This window comes from Melozone crissalis, unplaced genomic scaffold, assembly GCF_028551555.1.
Source record: "Melozone crissalis strain CALT ecotype California unplaced genomic scaffold, PUWL_Pcris_2 ptg000016l_1, whole genome shotgun sequence".
Taxonomy (NCBI): domain Eukaryota; kingdom Metazoa; phylum Chordata; class Aves; order Passeriformes; family Passerellidae; genus Melozone; species Melozone crissalis.
In genome coordinates this window covers 38,843,289-38,863,467 of record NW_026535794.1, presented here as the reverse complement: position 1 = coordinate 38,863,467, position 20,179 = coordinate 38,843,289, and the positions used below count along the sequence as shown (strand labels likewise).

Sequence of the window (20,179 nt, the reverse complement as noted above, 5' to 3'; positions counted from 1 at the left end):
ACTTGCTGGGAAAACCTGCCAAGTCCATTTACTGTCACGGATGAGGGGTTCCCGGGCTGCTCTCAGCGAGGAGATGCAAATGGAAAGGCTGGGCGAGGAGAACAAGGGGGCACAGCCGAGGGGCCGCGGAGGCAGCGCTGTGGGAACGCGCCTCACCCACAGCACCAGGAGCAGCACGGGGCGGGCAGCAGGCAGCTGGAAAGAGCTGTGAGCAGCACAGCACGGCACTGAGAGCTAATAGGATGTGACAGAGGCTATGAGAGAGGTATGACGAGGCAAATGAATGTAAAGGATAAGGCTGACAGGAGAGCTCTGCGTTTGAAGGCTGCCCTTATGACGGCAATATCTGGGAAGGGGGGCTAGAGGAGGCTCAATGAAGCCCTGCCTGCATCAGGGCTCCAAAGATAGTAGAAAGGGATCAGTCAAATGGGCTTGTGCTTAGGGAGTTTTAGAGCTTCAAGAGTAAATTATGTTAGCAGTGGTAAATGCAATTTAATGCGCATATCTGCCTAGTAAGGTTCATTTTAACAACGTAGGTTAGAAATACCAAGGAATGTTTATTTTTTTGCATCTACTCTTGTAAGCACTGTTTTTCTATTACACTGCAGAGAAAAGTGTCCTTAACAGCCAATCACATATAAAAGGAGTATGAACATGTAGAATAGAAGCCAGGGACAAAAAGAATTGCCCCCTCAGACATGAGGTTGAACTTACATAGGTTGAAAGTGTCTACCACAGAAGAAGAATTCCACAAAAGGTTATTGAGTGCATTGAGACTATAGTGCTATATTACAATTATGTATGAAGAAACCTGAAGAGATGTTTAATATTGCCATTAAGATCAGACTCTATACACTGTGTATTATATTTAAAAAGGAAAAGGGCCTCCCTTGTAGTCCAAGAGCTGATTTAAACCATCTAGGCTTTCAAGTGCTGAGAACAGTTTTTCAGTTAGTTGTTAGGCATAGGAGACTTACATAGGACTTAACAGAAAACAGAGCTTTCTGTTATTTTAATTTTGATTTAGAGGTGATTTAGCATATTGCAGCTTTCAAGTCCTATGAGCCATTATTCAGTCAGCTGAGATTAAAGTCCCTAGCAAGATTAATTGTAGAACTGGGATTAAGAGATTCTATAAATCACTCAAATCCAAAAATACAGCTAGCAGTATACCAGGATAATGATAGATACATCCATATTGTATCAGCCACAGCTAAATTGAATTGACACTGTAATAGACTGAACATAGTCAAATATGAGAGTAGAAGTAATTAATAAAGATTATTCTTGAGGAAAGTGCAGACTCCAGTGCAGCGACAATTCCTGGGAGGAAAGTTCTCTTGAAGAGCATGCATTTTTCTACAAACACCTGTACAAAAGACTGGTATGGCTTCCTGATTTGTCAAAGCTTCCTGCTCCAGAGGGACAGCATGCAGGATAGTGAAATTATTGCCTTTCCTTCAGCTGTGTAGTGTATCTAAAGCTGCAGTGTTTGTACTGATGGCTAAATTTCAAAGAATCTCAGATCAAAACCTTGCATACTTGGGGAATTCACTGATTTCTTATGTGGACTGAGGACAGAAATTGAGGTGAAATTCTTTCTGTCAGACCAGGCTAAAATACATGATACCTCCTACTCAAAAACACATGCACATATAATCATACATGCACACCCACACATACAAACACACGTCCTCCCACAAGAGACATCTATGCATGGCTAGATCCCATTCAATCCCCCAAAGAAAGAGCTTTGGGGTATTGAATGGGATAGAGAGAGAGAGAGAGAGACCTTTTCTCTGTTAAAGCCAAGGGGTGAACTGTCTGAATCCATTAAGGATGAAAGGAAGATAGTTGGCAGGAAAAAGAAATCTCAAAGGTATTTCTAAAAAAGGTTGAGGGGGTCATTAAGCCACTGAAAAAATGTAAGGTTATTTCCTTGGCAGGTCATCTAAGCATTTTTATTCATTTCTACTCTGAACAGGGCACAGCTTTGTCTATTTTTCAGTCCCTTATGCTACATGCTGTATTTTTGGGCTGAAGTGAAACCTCACCTTGTGACCGAAATTGAAGCCTCAGCAGCATCTGGCCTTTGGCAGAAAGTGAGCTCATCACCACATCCATGCCTCACTTTGTGTGTTCCATACCTTCCTTCAGCCTGGCATTTCATAAAACCAACGTGACACTGAGGATGCAGCTGAGAGGAGAGCGGTGATCGTGCAGCCTGCCGCTTCCTTGCTGACTCAGCCCTCGAGGTGCTGAGCTCATTGCTGCAGTGCCATAGCAGCTTCCTCACAGCAGAGGCAAGGAAATATTTTTAATTGATTAGAGCCTCCCAGTAAGCCAAAGCTAATTTGTTAGTTCTCAGATGAGCTGTTCTAAGGATCTTGTTTTCTGGTTGTAGAGCTAAATCAGAGTTAGGCTGGGCTGGTCCTCCATCACTCCTATCAGCTGCACTGGTCACACAGAGGTAAACTTTTCTGGGGAAGAACAACTCCCTCCTCTGCATGAGTGTGCTGCAGTTGTGAGTGAAGCCAAATGTCGCTGATTTATAAGGAAAGCAGAGCTGAAAAGGTCAGTGACCTCTCGCTCAAAAAATTTGGAGTCCAATTTCAAGGCATGTGACAAAGCTGAAATACTGAAACAGACTGACTTCAAAGTGGAAGAAATTAACAGTGTGAGAGCAAATTACACTCCATCTTACCACATGGTTTATTCTGTGATGGTAAAGAGTAATTTAATTTGATTCTATGGTTATGGTTTAACTTTGGAAAAACACTGACAGGCATGGACAGACAAAATGAAAACTATGGATCCACAGGGGATCTGTAGTCTGTTGGTGCAGACTGGAAGGGAAACCTGATGACAGTGAGATGTTGCTATACAAAACCTGAAATGTGAACTGGATCACACAGGAGAATTAATGTGGAAAATGGAGATAAAACTTGAAAATCTTAAGAATGTTGGAGGCTACAAAAACTGAAGAAATACCTGAAAGTGAAAACTTGTATAGATACTTCTTTGTTAAACAAAACCTGAATGAAAGAGTGATTCTTTTATGTGATAAAGGGAAAGTAGAGAAGCAGATTAACTATCTGGAACAGCAAATGAAAATTACTTTGTACATTTGTTAAAAAGAAAAACCAAAATATAGAACATCTTTACTTGCACAAATGTGGTCTCTGTTGTTTATTTAATTAATGTTTTCCAACATGCAACAGGGTGCCCAGTAATCAGATCAGGCATCAACAGTGTTTATAGAAGCAATCTGGACCCCTCAAAAAATATCAAGAACTTTGTATAATACAAATTGAACAGTGTTTACACCACAAAAATATTTTAATGATGGCAATAAAAATAAAAGACACATATCCAAAATAAATTTTCAATGCATTTTTCTTACTTAAAAAATTATTTTACCATCCTCAAGATCCATGTGTGACATACACACGTATGGATGTGATAATAGAGTGCACAACATCTGAGAAGAGATAAGGAAAAGGGATCTTTCTGCAGATTTTAACACACTGTGGATTAGGCCCCTTAACAGTGAATATGTTATGTGACATGGGAATTTGCCTTTGGAACTCCAGGCTGGGTCAAGTAATTGCATCTGGGAAATACAGTTTCTGTTTCTTCCCAGGTTTTTTGTGGTCACATTTTAGGAAGATCAATTTTGACAGTACTTGTTTAAATATTTCCTTACTTCATAGTGAATGAGGGACGAAAATGGCCCACAGAAATCTCAGGAGTAATTTATGAATTCAATCACAGTGAAAAATGTGAATTAGACCCTTTCTGCTATGTTCTTACAGGGAGGTAATCTTGCCAACACTCAGGATACATTTTATGTCTTTCTCAGTACATTTCACAGTCTTGTACTTTATCCCTAGGTTTTTTAAGACGATAGAGCCATAAGGAGTTAGAAAAAATTGGAATATAACTACAAAGAAATCTAAAATGATCTATGCCCATAACCCTATAATCCATGATTCTGAGAACAGTACAAAATACCACAAATCTTGTGGAGAAGTAGAAGAGATGCCAGCACACAGACAGCACTGTACCACGAGGCCATGTGCTACATTCCATGTCCTCAGTACCTTTCTTTTGCTAGAGATCAGCTTGGGGAGAACATATCTAACTACCCTTTCCCAGCAGTGCTGACAGGTAACTACCTTATGATAAGCAGTGGTCTTCCCATGCTGCTCAATTAAAGGGATTTCTCTAACTACTTTACCTATGAATGAGTTTCATAAGGTCTGGAAAATAGGTGTAATGAAATAGCAACAGTTTGTGAGGTCATACAGCAGGACTGAAAAGAGGGGTCATTTAGAACTGTGGCTGAAGTAAATTGATTAAGAATCCAAGTGTTCAACACATGCTTATGACACAGTTATATCTGACATTAGTCCCCTGTGCACACACACAAATCACTTTCTTACAGATGACAATTCCCCTCAACATAAAACTGGCTGTTTACTAAGGCAATATGGCATCATCAATTGTCTTATCCTTTATCAAGCAGTGCATTTTCATATGATTTAGATGCACACATTTCTTACAGTGACAACTGGCATCAAGATAAAGGCAGACAATCAAATCTATTACGGAGCAGGACAAGAACCACCTCTTTGCTTGACATTTCATTAATAAGCAATGCACAGCTGCATTACTCATGTCTCAAAATAACACAGTTGCTGAGCACAACTGAGTGCAGATTGAAAAAGACTTTACCTTGTGGTGAAATAGCAAACTGGACCTTCAACTTCTATTTTAAAAGGGTGTCTGTTACATACACTGTCTCAAGACTCAACAGATTCAACAGAGAGAATGACAAAAGACCTCCCTGTAACTTGTCTTTCAGAGCTAGTTCTTATGTATTAGAGAGAGAGAACTTCAAGCTCTATTTTATACACCATAAAGTTATTTTATCCCCTAAAAATTATAATTTTAACTTTTTGGGGGGACTGAATATAACCCTTGCATGGCAGCTAGCACAAACAGATCATGCCCAAGAAAGAAGTAAATAAGTAGGGCTTGTTAAAACACACCTTGTCCAGATAGTGGGCTGGACTGGGGGGAGGCAGAAAAAACAGGACAGGAGAAGAACAGAACAGGACTGACCCAGCTCAGCATGCCTAGAGCTTTAATAAATTGAAGAAGACATCATAAATTTTCAAATTCTCTCTCCACCATGTGACAACAGCTGCCTAAATCTGAAACTGTGCAGTCAGCAAGGCGTACAACTCCTCTAAGACCTCTCAGCGACATCAAGGCTTCTCTAAACTGGGACACAAAAAGTGGGAAACAAAGTTGGACCATCTCTAATACTGCTATACTCACCCATCTTTAGGTTACTGGCTGGGAAAGTTCAATTTACAAAACGACAAGTGCTTTGCGTTCACATCTCTCATTTGTTTTACAAAATCTTTCCTGGTAATATCAATGTTATCTACTACTGTAACCATTACTACAGTCACATTAAAATTCTATATATAGCACTTATATTTCAATAATCTACTCAAAGTAATCAAACAGGAACTGGCTTCTCTCTCTTTTAACGCAATATCCTTTCTATTACAGACCAACATGGCACACCCATCCTTTCATAAGTGTGTTGTAAACAAGGTAAGTATTTTTAATCTCATAGCTCCTTCCATGGAGGTTTTCCAGACACACTCTCCAGAGTGGCAAGGTGAACAATGCACTTCTTTTTCCTTTCTTTCATGGAAGACAGCCCCATCAATTTATTTGATTCTATTAACAACTCTGCAGGATAAATTTTCCTGGTTTCTGTTTGTATTATCGAACATGTGTGTAAAGATTTGCACTCAGTCTTCCAGATAAGGACTTCTAAGCATCATGTACCTGACATGGCAATTACTTCTCTCTGTAGGCCAAAGGATGCATTTTAGGAGAATGTTGGCCTTTTTTATAAATACATTATGCAGGTGGTTAGCAATAATCCTGTGATCAAGCAATAAAGTCCCATTCTGAGATCCTCCCCAGCAGTTATTACCTCTGCTTAGAGATGATGCTCTGTATTGACACATTCCACCTTTTTTTTTTGCAGTCTTCCTAACCACTAGATTTTTCATGTTTGACATTTCAAGTTAATCATGGTAATGTCTGTCACCTTTATGTTATTGATACAGTTCTCTATTTCTGTCTGGAATCATTATAGACAGCATTATAAAAAGAATTACTAAGGATTTTTGTAAATCTCTGTCACTCCAGTTTCTGGACTTTGGTACCATATTTCCTCATTCTTCCCGAAAACTGATGTAAAGCAATTATTTATAATATCTTGCACCTGCAGATACTATATGGGGCAGTGAAATAGGTGCATACTTTGTCCAGACAGCCATACAAGCTTGGTGAATTATATGGGTCAACAGGAAAGATTAAGTATCTTCAGCTACTTATAAAGGGTGCAACTCAAATACAAGCACTTTCATATTAGAAACAAATCCAAATTAAAAAAAAAATAGCTACTGGAAATTATGCAACCTTTTTCTAAATAAATCCATATGCATTCAGCTATACTGGCAGCATGCAAGCAAACTGTAGCCAGTTATTTAAATTCTTTCTATCAAAAGAGTCAAGTTTAAAAATTCATTGTTGCTTTGAAAGTTTTATGTTTTATCCTAAAATGATATACCAACATACACATTCAAAAATATCAGCAGGAGAAGACTCCTATCAGACTTTGAATATCCTTCTACTAACCTTGGGTGGTTTAAAAGGATAGTCCGGTGAAAAGGTTATGTCAAGGAAGAAAACTCCACCTTCATATACAGACCCTGGAGGCCCCAGTATAGTCGACCTCCATTCATAAATGTTGTCTCCTTTGGGTCCAGCACTAAAATAGAAAACAAAAATATAATAACCACATAGAATCAAGGATATACTGCATCAGTTATACTCTACCAGTAGTGCCGCTGGTTCTGCTGTAACACCAGAAGCTAAAATTGTGTATCACATTCATTAAGTTAGATAGAACATGCATCTGATGTCCTAAGCTCTGTCAGAAGTGATATATTCAGCCAGGAAGAAGTATTAAAATCACATCATAAATTATTCAAATAAGCACGGAAAAATTCCCAACTGTCTTATTTCAAATATTTTAGTGGGCAGATGTGAAGTATTTACAGTGCAAGGATATAGAGACTTTGCTGAGATGTCTTGTCACTGTCTTGCTTCACAAGCCATCCTATTTTCACCTACCTCCTCATCCACCTACCTGCTCAGTCAGCAGCAGTGTAATTACACACATTACACAGCACAGACTGTACTAAAGACTGAGCAGGCTGCACGTGTTCCTAACCTAAGGCCTCCAGTCACTACCACAGAAGGCTGCTTCACTCTGAAATCATTGTCATATCTCAAAAATAATATAAGTAATATAAGCAGGAAGTGGGTTATGTTAATTATGTTAAATACAACAGGAAGTGTTGGATTATGTTAATTCAAAGTCCTTGGTTTAAAACACAGTACTGAAATAATATTCAAAATGTATAACATAATCCTGTATGAGACAAGAAAAGTCTCTCACCCGTATGGTGAATTCCCGAAAAAGATGAAATAAAATACTAATAAAACTAACTAATAAAAGTTCCTGGGCATGACTCTTCTAAAATCCAACACAGCCTCCTTTCATACAACATAATATCTGTCCACACAAATATTTATTTTACTCAGGATGGCCTCTTAAAGCATATGAAGACTTTTCCATTCACAGACTGCTGATTATAGGACCTGAATTTTAATTACAATCAGTTGGAACAGTGACTTCCAGATATCTGATTAATATTTTTTAGAGGAAGGCAGGGCTGGTAGATATCTCAGAAAAGTGATGTGGTATTGTCTTAAGGCACTTCTTGTGAAACAATTCTTGTTATGTTAGCAGTGAAGGTTTCTGCAGCGTATAGGGGTTTGTGGAATCACTCAGTGTGTAGAACAGCTGAAAGCTCTTGGCTATGCTCCATGCCTCACAATGTACCCAAGGTACACAATTATTATACGACATCATGTCATGTTCGCTGCTCAACTATTCGTTTTGTTCACTGGAAGTTAATAAAACCCGCTTTCACCTGCAATTCCTTGGGCTCCCTTCATTAAAACTTCTGACTGCACGATTCCATCAATACAGCTGCACGACTCAGCCCTGTGCAGAGCACTTCATTAGTCATGGTACCTACATCCATTTTCTATAATAGCTGTTAATGCTTCTTGGCTTTCTAAACTACCTTGCTTTCTCAACAATAATGGGTTACAGAGACTGTAACATTATGGAACATTCATTTTCTATCAGCCATAGTAACAAAACTAGCAATTGTTTTAAAGATGAAATCTGGCTTTTGAAGTGGCACAATAGCAGAAGTGTTGCCATCCATATTTCACAGTGTCGATAATACATCAGGTTGCTAGCTGCCAAACAAATTTAATTTACCCAGTTCTCAGTTTGCATTAACCTTTGAATAATAAAGCACAGCTGAGACTGCTGTAAGAAACAAACCAGAGAATGAATAATTAAAACCACCTCCACTGCCTTTAGAAAGACCAATCCTGAGTCAACAGGGAAGGTTTAATTGTGACTGAACTAGGCATTAAGGGGCTAATTGAACTCTTTATAAGCCCAAACAAATGCAGTCCTACATCAGTGGTATGGTATACAATGTTCACAGAAAATAAAACTCCTAAAAAAATGCAGGCAATTATTTCAAATAGAAAAGACAAGAAGCAAGGCAAGTCTAAATCTTACACCAAAAAAAGCCCATAATATGTGAAAGGAATCCCTTCTAATTTTCTGCAGGAAAATGTTCTAACACTTAAAGAAGCAATTCCGCAGTCGATGCCAGAAGGTTAAAATGGAAGTGATATAAATGTCATTTCCAGAGAAATGGTTGGAAATAAGTAACAAAAGCTATCCCTAGCTCTTTCAGAACTTATTTAGCCAGGAGGGGATGGTTTGGCCCTTTCTGCATTTGACTGAGGCTGACTTTTTTGATCAGAAATCTCTCTGACAGTGACAATTTCATACTGTATATTATTTTTATTTGTTTTGCCTATTTATTTAATTGCATTAACATTTGAAATGAGCAGTCATTAATTAGAATAGTTGGAAAACACTCCATCTGCTAGTTGAACTGTTTCGGCACGTCCAGCTACAAGCCCAGCCTGATCACATTCTGAGCATGCTGATTAACATTAATTGACGGTTTTCTTTGCAAATGAGAGATGAAGCTTTATTAAGTATTATTATTAATTTGAAGAATAGCTTAAATTGTATGGAGTGTGGGAAGACTGCTGTTATTGATGCTGCCTGTTTGAGTGCTTGCTGGCAGCAGGGCTGTTCAGCCATGTGAAATACCAGCCCATGTGCACAGGCAACAGCTGGTATTAAGGGCAACAGCATGCACAAGCATCACGGTTTTTCATTTGTGCATTAATAATACAAAAAGTTTGACAGGTGTATTATCGTTGTTTTCCTTCTTTCTTAATTGTTAAGTCTTTTATTTATCCACTATACCGGCAACCAGAACAGACTTCACCAGAGAAAATTCCCACGTGTGCAAGACGTCAGCCAGAGCCTTATTCTGTGAGGTTTAAAATGCAAGGGGATTTAATTACCCTCCTCTCTACATGGATATCTGCCCAACACACTGAAGCCCAAATGTTTTACATTCAGTATGATTTATATCCCAGCTCTAATAAAGTTACTGGCAACCAAACCACAGATCTCAAAGAAAGTGCACCAAACAGCTCAGTGCCTGAAGTTCTGCAATCTTTGGAAGAACAGATTTAGATGTGCACCTTCTCAGCAAAAGGCAGACTAAATCTGCCCTGAACTCAGCTGACCCAGGGCCAGAGCACACACGGGCTGCCTGTGACGAACCTGCTGCTACACAGTCAGCTCCAAGGGAGAGACAACGGTGCCTGGGCAGCTCCAGGTGGAAGTGGATGAACCCTAAGGTTGCTGGATGGACTCTTAGGAGGACAGGTCTGCTGTGAGACCAGCAGTGCAGCCTCCCAGGGTGAGCCCAGATGCTGACAAGGCAATGACTGTGCAGGGTGGGACAATCAAGGAACCAGCAGAGAGGTTGTAGTGTGGCTCTGAACTGGCACTCCCTACTTTTCCAGTGTTACCTCCCAAGTGGAATATGTAACATAAGAGCAAGGAGGTGCAGCTGAGCTCCTGGAGACTTGAAGTTATTAATGACTTGCCAAGAGCCAGCTGTCTGCTGCTGTTATTCCCATGCAGCTGATGAGACCCTCCACAGAATATTGTACTTCACCTCTGCAGAAGTTTGCTCAGTGGAAGAGCTGGAATAGGTGGACATGGAGCCAGTTTTCTTCCAGAACAACACCCATATGAGTGTATGAAATTCAGGACAAAGGAGTGAAAACATGTAAAATGGTCTTTTTATTTCCACTCTCCTTTGCCTCTCCTATATTTCAGTTCTGCCATGGCTTTTCATAGATACTTGCAGGTGAAATGTATGGACATCAGTTACAGTTCTTAGCAAAACACTTCAAATGCTGCTAGAACTGAATTAACTTTGCTTTAAATATGCTCACCACATGGAGTATTTTCTATTCCCTCAGTATTTTTTAGGCAGGCAGCCACTTGAAAGCAGTGCTGCTAAAAACTGCTTGTCCAGTGCAATGCATTATAAACACCAAGCTTTCCCTGCATTTAAAGTATCCTAAAATATTAAATGCAAAATAATGTATTAGGAGAGTTGTATGAAAACAACAGCATTCATGAGATATACCAGATGAAAACCTATCTGGAGAAGTTATTAAAGTACAGTTGATTTTTAGCTGTCATTTGTATACAAATATACGTAATTTCCAGAGAGTAATTTTAAAAAGTCAAAATACAGAAGGTCAAGAAAATAACTATGTTTACCTTGATTATCAAGTAGTCATACAAAACAGATTGGTCAAAATAATGTTATCATTTGTAATCTCCCTTATATTTCTCGATGAGAGGGGTCACATTCTTTCCCAGCATCTATGACTGGAGGTAACATAAACTTGTAATGTGTTTCTGGTAAGGTGGAAAATGAAGACTATTTCAGAGACCCTTCTATTCTTGGTCTCTGAATCCTGCAGGTATCCACCATTAAAATGGATACTCTTCAACACAAGGGAAAGGCAAGCCTGTAGCACAAAACATGCAGGATTTTAACTTCAATGGTTTTCTAGATCTGATACACGAACAGTGCATAGCAGGGAACTGATCAGGCCAAATAAAACAGGAAAGCACATTGGTTGGAGGCCTTCCTATTCCTCAGGACTCAGAAAGAAATGGAGAGATTCTTGTGGAGAGAGTGTTTTTATAACAGTGAAGAATAAAGCAGAAGCAGGATATCTTACTAATGCCCATAAACTCACTTTCCATGGCATTGTCTATGGCAACTCACTCCTAGTATTGCATTATGTAATCTGAATTGCCTTAGCACACAGAAACACACATCAGAGCCAGGCTGCAGTCTGTGGAGGATGCAGTCCCTCTCAACTATCTCTGGTAACTTACAACAGTAGGAAAAAAGACACATGGAAGGGCATTTCTCTTCCTGGTCTTTTATTGTGCAGAGCCTTGGCTTCAATATTTAGGAGTTTTCCCTCTGAGGAGAGAAGCTCATTACAGAATGATCTTCATTTCTAAGTACTACAATAGTTTCTTGCAATCCCACTTCTTGCAGATCTAACAGATATACAGGAGCAAATCCTGCTTGTAGCTGCTTTCTCTGAATGCTACTGGGAAGCCATTTGCCTAGAGGGCAAAGCGGATACAAAAGCACAATAAGATTGGCAAAATAATTTAGGAGCACAGCTGGTGAGGTGAGAAGATGGATGTGGCAAACCAGAAGACTGCAGATTCAGCTTTCAATGAGATACATCTCTTGAGAAGCAGATATGAAGTTTCATTAAAATAAACTTAGTATACTCTCTGTTCTATATTTTAAACATGATACCAATAATGAAACTAAGGTGCTAATAATGAAACTAACTTCTAAGCAAAAGTGTTGCTTTGGTCTGCACCACAGCTCAAGGTTGACTCTGTGCTTGGGGACAACCATGAGATGAGCATTGGGGCTGTGCTGGGGAAGTGGTTGCTGGATAATCCCAATCTGGGAAGAAGCGAATCAGCAGCAGCTATACTGATACATTGCCAGCTGTTTCACACCCACCTCCCCAACCCACTATTCAACAAAGTGCAAAAACGTGCCATTGAGAAGCAGTGGCATCACAGTCCTGTAAGGCACTGCCATGTTTCTGTAGCTTTGTAATAGATATAGGCAGTATTAGGATATAGACATCGCCAGCAGTACAGGTTATCTCCTGAATTTCTTCTGCTCTTGTCCCAGTCTTGTCTTCTGCTCCCTGCAACCTGGAAGCTCACCTGATCCACCACCTCTCGAGCCTTATTACTCCCTTGTTACTGGCTATTACTCTTGGTAGGGCATGTATTTTCTAGTTTCTGCCTGAGGGTAGTTTCTCTCCCACTGTCTCTCTGTGTGCTGACAATTCAATGCTCCGTCATCATGGTGGATTCTTCCATTCTTCCCCACTTCAGGTACACGCAGATCCCACTGCTCCTAACACCCTGCTTCCTTTCCCTCATCAAAAGCCATCAACAAACCCTACTAGTTTTGCACCTTTTTCTAGAAGTGAGGAGGGGGTGAAAAATGCTAATGGGCTGGTTTATTACAGTAGAGTAATTTTGTTTCCTTCCTTCCCTAGAAAATGAAGACCAAGCAGAGTGGGAGCCACAGCAACAGTGGAGTAGGGAAGGGAAAGGGAGTCACAGCTGCCTACCCAGATGCTACAGTGATATCAGGAGGTACTTGGGTAAATGTATGTAATAAACAGTTGCCACAGCAGCCAAAAGAATACACTTCTACAAAACAAAAACAAAGAGATAGCAGCGAGCACTGAGACTGCCTGTGGCAATGGGCACTGTTGTGTGGTTAATAATACCTCTGCAATGAATAAAATTAGCAGGCTGGTCTCCAGGCAGTACAATCAAAGAACAATTAAAGAAATAAACCCTTTCAGAATTAGAGATAAGTGCTTACTTGGGCTATAATATTGATGACTTAATTTTTCCTCAATAAATAAAGCCCCCAATTTTAGAATGCACAGTATTTCTAATGTCTTTTTTCTCCCGCTGAAAATCCCCAAAATTTTCCTTTTCAAATAATAAATTAAATAAGTTATTAAAGTTATCATCACCTCAATTCCTTCATCTAGATGATGCAAAGAAGTGTCATTATTAAAATGTTGGAAGATGCTCATTGTTCTTACTAGTTATAATCTACACCAAACCTAGAAATTTTTCAGCATTAAATTTGAGGCCCAAGAGATCTACTCTAAGTACTCTAAGTAAATTAACTTTTTACTCTAAGTAAATTACAATATACATTCACATTTTTAAAGATTTGTTCATTTTACTCTAAATAGACTCAACAGGTAGTGAAAAATCATGCCTTACCATGACCTAACACTTGAATTTGGGTCTATGCTAGATCCAGTATTTTTAGTCACCCTACAATATAAATGGGAATTTATGTCTTGCATATGTTGGAATACCAATATTATTAGGTGAGATAAGTATGAATTTTGAGTCGGTATCTTTCACTAGACTTAATTATTGATAATGGAAACAGAGGTTGAAGTGATTGGGCCACTTGTCACTCAGAAAGGCTTTGGCAGAGAGAGACACATCAGACAAATCATTTACAACACTTAATTTCCATTGTAGTGAGAGAATTCAGCTGAAAATTTTGAATCAGATTTTCTTTCAGCTCTTTCAGTTTTCTGAGTGAGACCATTTTTCATTAAGGACCATCTTTATTTTTTTAAAAGTACTTTTAGGCAAGCAGCAAGAGAAGGAGGATATTAAGACATTTTTCTAAGTCAGGCTGCAATTCTTTCCAAGTGGTTATATCCTGCTCTTATTATGTGTTTTTTATTGCAGCCAGTTTCTGTTTTCATGTACACTTTGGAATCAATATGTTTGTGGTATACCTGACTGGAAGAACATATAGGAAAACTGATCCCAGTGAGCTGCCAAAGGAGCAATAATGCATTACAGGGTATTGCTTGACATTGCTTCATATGCTTATTGAAACCACTGGAATTCAGTGTGGTACAGCATTTTTTAATTGTCAGTCTTCTGTAGTTTTAGAAAGATATTTCTAAAGGTGTATTTATCCTCCAAAGTGAGAATGCAGTTTACTTTAGGGCTTCCTGCCTCTTTCTTGCTTGCAACAAACCTGCAGCATACCTGATCAAGGTGCCCAAAGTCTGTATGAAGCAAATCCTTTTTTCTTGTGATAAATTTTATCTGCCCTCCTATCATAGGAGCCATTAAAAATTATTGGCCAAAGCTGTGAAGCTGTGCTGTCTTTAAAATTAGTAAGTCTGGGCCACATTATTAATATCAAATAGATTAAGACCAAGGTAAGTATCACTTAGCTGATTCTGTTATTTGCTTCTAAATAATATTGCCGAAAATTATTAAAAATATCCTATTGCTTTAGCAGACTGGTGTTATTCAAAGAGTACTTTGATGCTTTTATTCTCCAAAGCCCTGTCCTCAGAGCATTCCTGAGATAGAAACCATCATGAAGAGAACTGCTTCTTAATGCACAAAATAGTTATTTATATTATACTATCTACAGCAATTTATTCACTGCAAACACCATTACACAGTGTATGATCACAGCATGCTGAGTATTCACAATGAGATTTTAAAAATGGCAATTTTGTTAAGTATTCTCTGCTTTGTTCAGCTGAAGAAAATTACATAAAACCCTGCACAGAAGGCTTGCCTTGCTCAGAGTAGGAAACAATCATTCGCCTCCTATTACACACCCATGGGCTCAATTCCCTTTTGCCACATCTTTTGTTTCTTTTTCTTTTAAAGTAATACCAGTATCTGAAGTTCCAGCTCTTTTAAACTACCAGAAATTGATTGTAAAGTTTAAAAGAGATAAAATATTTTTCAGCCTGATTTGTCTCTATGGGAAATTATATCAAGCATGATTTGTAGCCCTATTTTAGTAAAAGAGAAAACCACAAGTACCCAGGAATGAAAAACACTACAGAAGAATGAATAGGCTGGGACCTTCTAACATGACCTCCAACCTTGCAAGCTGCCAAGTGATATTATTTCCATGTTACTGCTAATTTGCTTTTCCTTGAGTTTTTTTTCTTTCCCAGGATTGTAATTTATTTTTCAAAATATAACTACTTTTTAATTTCACAACATTTCCCTTTGCTGACAACAGCTGTAATTCACCATTATCTCTTCTCTAAGTTAATCAGAATCCATGACATGCAACAGTGGGGTGGCACCACCAGGCACTCTATTTTTAAATTTTAAGTCTAATTTAAAAGGATGAGGTGACTAAGTGCAGACAGATAACACACAAACCCCAGAGCAGCTGGAAGATTTAAGAGGTGTAGTAGGGAAGAAAGCATTCTTTAAAACAGCACTGACTTTTTAGTTTCTGTGGAAACCTTAGAGGCAATGCAGGAGAGAGAGGCAGACAGGACTAAAGCAGACCAGCTCAAACATACTAGAAGGACTTCTCATGAATGCGTGGAACACACTGAAAGCTTTGGATTTGAAATGCATTTGATATGTTGATTTGATCACTAATAAAAAAATGATGGCAAATTCTTGCTTTTTATCAGACATGATGAAAAATGACAAAAAAGCCACACACGATGTATTAGTGATGAATGGATCAACTGAACTTCAACTAACATGTCCTTCACTTTGAGATAATGGACTGCTGATTCCATGTCAGAAATTTTTTCAAGTCATATCCAAAAAAGATCTTTACACTACTTAAAAAAAATATTAGTGTAAAATATTCTGCAGTAGTCAGACAGTTCAGTAACTGAGAATGTTTTAGACAGGGTTATTTCTAATATATGTACACCCACACTTCCTGATTATTACGAACACTACAAGGCAAGGCAGTAGAATTGTTCAGTGTCTGCACATTTGCTGTTCCTCAGAAAGCTGGGCTTCTAGATGGTCCACTAGTTATTGAATCTTTCCCCAGCTCACAAATGATTTATCCAGTGGCCTCTAAAGAAGTTTGATTTGTTCAAGACTATATTCTTTGAGAGTCCTCAGGCAGTTGTGTAAATAACAGCCTAGAAATTTTGAAACCTTATGAGACAAGATAATTTTGCAACTTTTACTCTGAGTGGCCTGATTCTGAGATTTCTGTTTTGTGACACTTTATATAGACTTTCAGTTTTATGCATAAAACAGTTTCTAGTAAAACTGTTCCAAAATATTAATGAGGGGAAGTAATGAGAAGTAAATTTAAAGAACTATTTACAGTTTATCTCCAGCATATAATACAGCTGTGTAACCAACAAGTCTGCTTGTGTCCATTTTGCAAACATAGGAACAGGCTTAGATACAGACCCCCCCTCATTTCAGTGGGAGATTCTCATGTGCTTACACGTGAAATGCTTGCTTACACAAGGGAACAACTCTTTATTATGGCACAGATTAACTAACATGATGTTAAACACATTATAAAACAAGTCATTTCCTCCTGAGTAAACAAGCCTATAAAGCCAACAGGCACAGAAAAAGGAAATTTGATTCTGAAATCCATATACTTCAAAAGCAGAATCCTTTTATTTAGTCAATTTAGTTGAGAGGCTGTCTTATTTCTCCAGATCTCTGGTAAACAGAAGAAAACACGCTTGGAAATTACTGGCAAATGGACACATTTTCACAACCTTTTCCCCTTAATTTGAAATTATCCTCTTACTTCAAATATGGAGACCAGCCACAGGTCCACAGTGAAAAGAACCTTAAAATGTCTCAACCCTTGGTTGAGACTGACTGCCCCCACTGCAGCCCACATTCTGACTTCTGTGAGAAAAAACCACCATTTACAGGCAATTTTCTTAGCAGTGTCCGAGGTTTGAACTTTACACCACTTGACTTGCCAGCCAAAAATGAACGGTCATGTGCCAGAGTCAGACTGGGACCAGTAACGTGGCTTCTTCTAAGTCAAGAATATTGCTGAGACTTTTTAATGTCTCTGGGGTGAGAGGACTTATCTGGATACATGGCAGGGTAAACTGAAAATTAAATATAAAGGAATTTCTTGTTTTTTCATCAGCATCATTTTATCCCAGGATCTTTCAGGAGAGTCTTTAGAGCTAAAGTTAGGAAGGGGCTTATGAAGGAAGCCTTCTGTTCTGAACTGGCTGGAATCCTCTCAAAATCAGACCTGGAGTTATCAGCTGTTGCTGGAGTTACCAACTGCTACTACAATAGTCCCAAAAATGGTGATGCCACAGACCTCACTACAAGAACAGGACTGTTCCAATGTGTTTTTCAGGAAAGGGGAGCTCACCTGGGACAACTACATGAGGCTGCATCCTTCTCAGTACACACACCTCCATGGTGCCCCATGGATCAGAACTTCTGATTAGAAAACCATTCCTATAAATGGCTTTGTTTCATCCTTGCCTGTATTTAAAAGCAGGATTGAAACATACAAAGTGGTTCTGGGAAGAATGATGGCAAAATTGGTTAAAGAAAAGGACGCTTGTTTGTCACATAAAGGTCACAAGGAAAGGGCATGGCTGGAAGGAGAAGCGCTCTGCCTCTGCTCTCAGGATGGGAAGGCAAACAGCCAGTGTGTAGGCACCTGCTGGTGAAAGCAGTCTTCACCTTAGAGATGGAGCTGAGGAACTCAGAGATCTGTAAAATTCCTCTCAAGATTTCAGGTGACACTTTCACTACTTTCAGGGCCTCACACATGATCCACATGAGAAATGACACTTTATCTAATGAAGAATCGACATTTCTAATTAGTAAGAGGGAACCAGCCTTCTAATCTGTAAGTCGTAATCAATGACTGTCATAGAAGAATTAAGGATCACATTTTTAAGGCAGGTTTTTTTATAACCACTGCGTATGTTCCCTACATCAAGATAAAATACCAACAACAGTTGAAATTGCCATTATAATTTCCTTGGCAACAACAAGTTGGAATCTTCACTCACACAGATGTTTTTTGCATGATGAAAATTACATTTGTGCTGTTTTCTTTCCCATTTTCAGTTCCAGCTCATCTCCTTGGCTCAGCTGCTGGTGATACCTGCTCTCATCATTGTTTATTTACTCGTAATATTACTGGTTGTCTGCACTAAGTGACAAACAGCTGGTTTTTGAGTCAGAGCTACCACCACGAGGAGAATCCCACAACATTGCACTAGTCATGCAGAAATTCACATTGCAAAAAAACCATGTGGCATAGCCTATAAACACTAGAGCTGTACTGCTTACCTTTATCATATGCTACTGCTTATGTTTATTATCCTAATCAAGCTTGCTTAAATCTTGTTTATTCAAAGAAAACAGCTGAAGTAAATGGCTATGAGCTACAGAAGTGTTCATCCTGTGGTCTGGTTCAGTTCTTGCCTAGATGGCTCCTGTCCAAGTTGTTTATACTTGGAGACTCTTTCTTGGGCTGCTTTGAATGAATAGGATTTCATACAAATCCATCTCTCAGTGGAAAAACATCCCAACTCCTAAGATTATCACTGCTGATTCCAGCCCTGCTGGCAATGGATGGAGGAGGAAATACACTGGCTGAATGTACCAGGCCTTGGTGGATGCCCAGAGAATGCCATGGGAACACATGCCAGACAGCTGCCTGCCTTCACTGGTTATTCACCCATTAATTAGGGGTCTATCTCTACTAATTGCTGTAACCATTGGTCAGATACTCTTCAAAACCACCACATTTGGTGTAAGAGCTTTAACAGAAAAATGCCCTGGTCTCTATTTTCCAATGAAAAGAGAAGGCATGGTGGAGAAAATTCAAGCCATATTACTATTTAAATAACTTGGATATGATCAAATTCACCAATGGTTCACCTGTACTGCTTGTGGTAATTTAGTAGAAACCCAGCTGCCTGAGGAAAAAAAAAGCCTTAGAATTTACCAGTTTATGTATTAAGAGGAAAATGTGTTCCTCTGTCAGATCATAGTGAATCACAACAATGGGCATATGTATTCATATCACAGTTTCTGCACTTTTACTGTTTTTTGATGCCTTCAAAATAATCTTTTTTAAAATTAATGTACTTCCCAATTGTGCATTCTGGAAGGGAGAGCAGCTGTTTCCTCACAACTGTATGCATGGCCCTTTGAAGAAAATTTTGTTTATTAATAGTAATCTGTTTTCCATAGCTTCGCAATTTCTTAGATAATAGGGCAAAACACAATCTTCCTTTCATGTTCTCTGCAGAGTGAAGAGACAGATGCAATTGCAACAGACTACTTATGCTGAGGGCAAAACTTAGTACTGCTTAATGTGACTTAATGACTAAAAAATGTGTATCATTTATAGATGACATCTAGTACTCTGCTAAGTTGTTATTATTATGGTCAATGAGTCTTCTTCCCTGCTGGTTAGTAAAAGGATTTGGAATTAAATCTGTTTTTATTTTACTTGTTCAAGTAGACACACTGAAAGCAACCGAGCTACCCGCATAAGTAATGCAAATGGGATTTAGTCTTTATTCCTAATCTTTTTCTAAACAGAAGCACGCATATAACAATATATATATTAACTTGAAACACTGGGAGAAAGGGAAAAAATTCAGGACTGAAGAAAGGCTATTTTACAGCTACATAGACATGTAAACACCTCCAGGAACTTTGCTTAATAAGGCCAGCTACTTTCAGCTATCACTTCACCGCCCGTGACAATCTTTGCACGAAAGAATTTCTTTCTCCCTGAGGCAACACTAGCAAGTTAGTGCAGCTCCCTTGAAATACATAAATGCTGTATTTAAAATTAAATGTATAGCATATGGAGGACTGGAGCTGTGCTCTGGAAAGCAACCCCCTCACCCACCCAGAGGCACTCGGGTACGCAAACATACATCCCTGTGAAACGTGGTAGATGTCACTGGGAAAATGTCAGAATACAGAAATTTCCTGTGGATTTTAACTCGTATCAAGACACACTCCTGCGTAAAAGATACCACAGGGTCCACAACTGGTCTTGAAAAATCTCAGAACATGATGCACACAATGAAGTCAATTCAGCAGCATTCAATACATGAGCACTCTTCCCCTTGTGGAATACATTACTCG

General features: G+C 38.9%; 1 protein-coding gene across 2 annotated transcripts in view; it reads right to left on the bottom strand.

Annotated features, from left to right (window-relative positions):
* The window catches only part of LOC128935365 (ubiquitin-conjugating enzyme E2 E2), a 200,367-nt gene that overhangs the window by 29,304 nt on the left and 150,884 nt on the right, over window positions 1-20,179 (bottom strand). For both annotated transcript variants that reach the window (XM_054273655.1, XM_054273656.1), the window contains exon 4: window positions 6,733-6,865. In XM_054273655.1, the coding sequence (XP_054129630.1) occupies window positions 6,733-6,865 (133 nt within the window). The remainder of the gene's footprint in view (window positions 1-6,732; window positions 6,866-20,179) is intronic.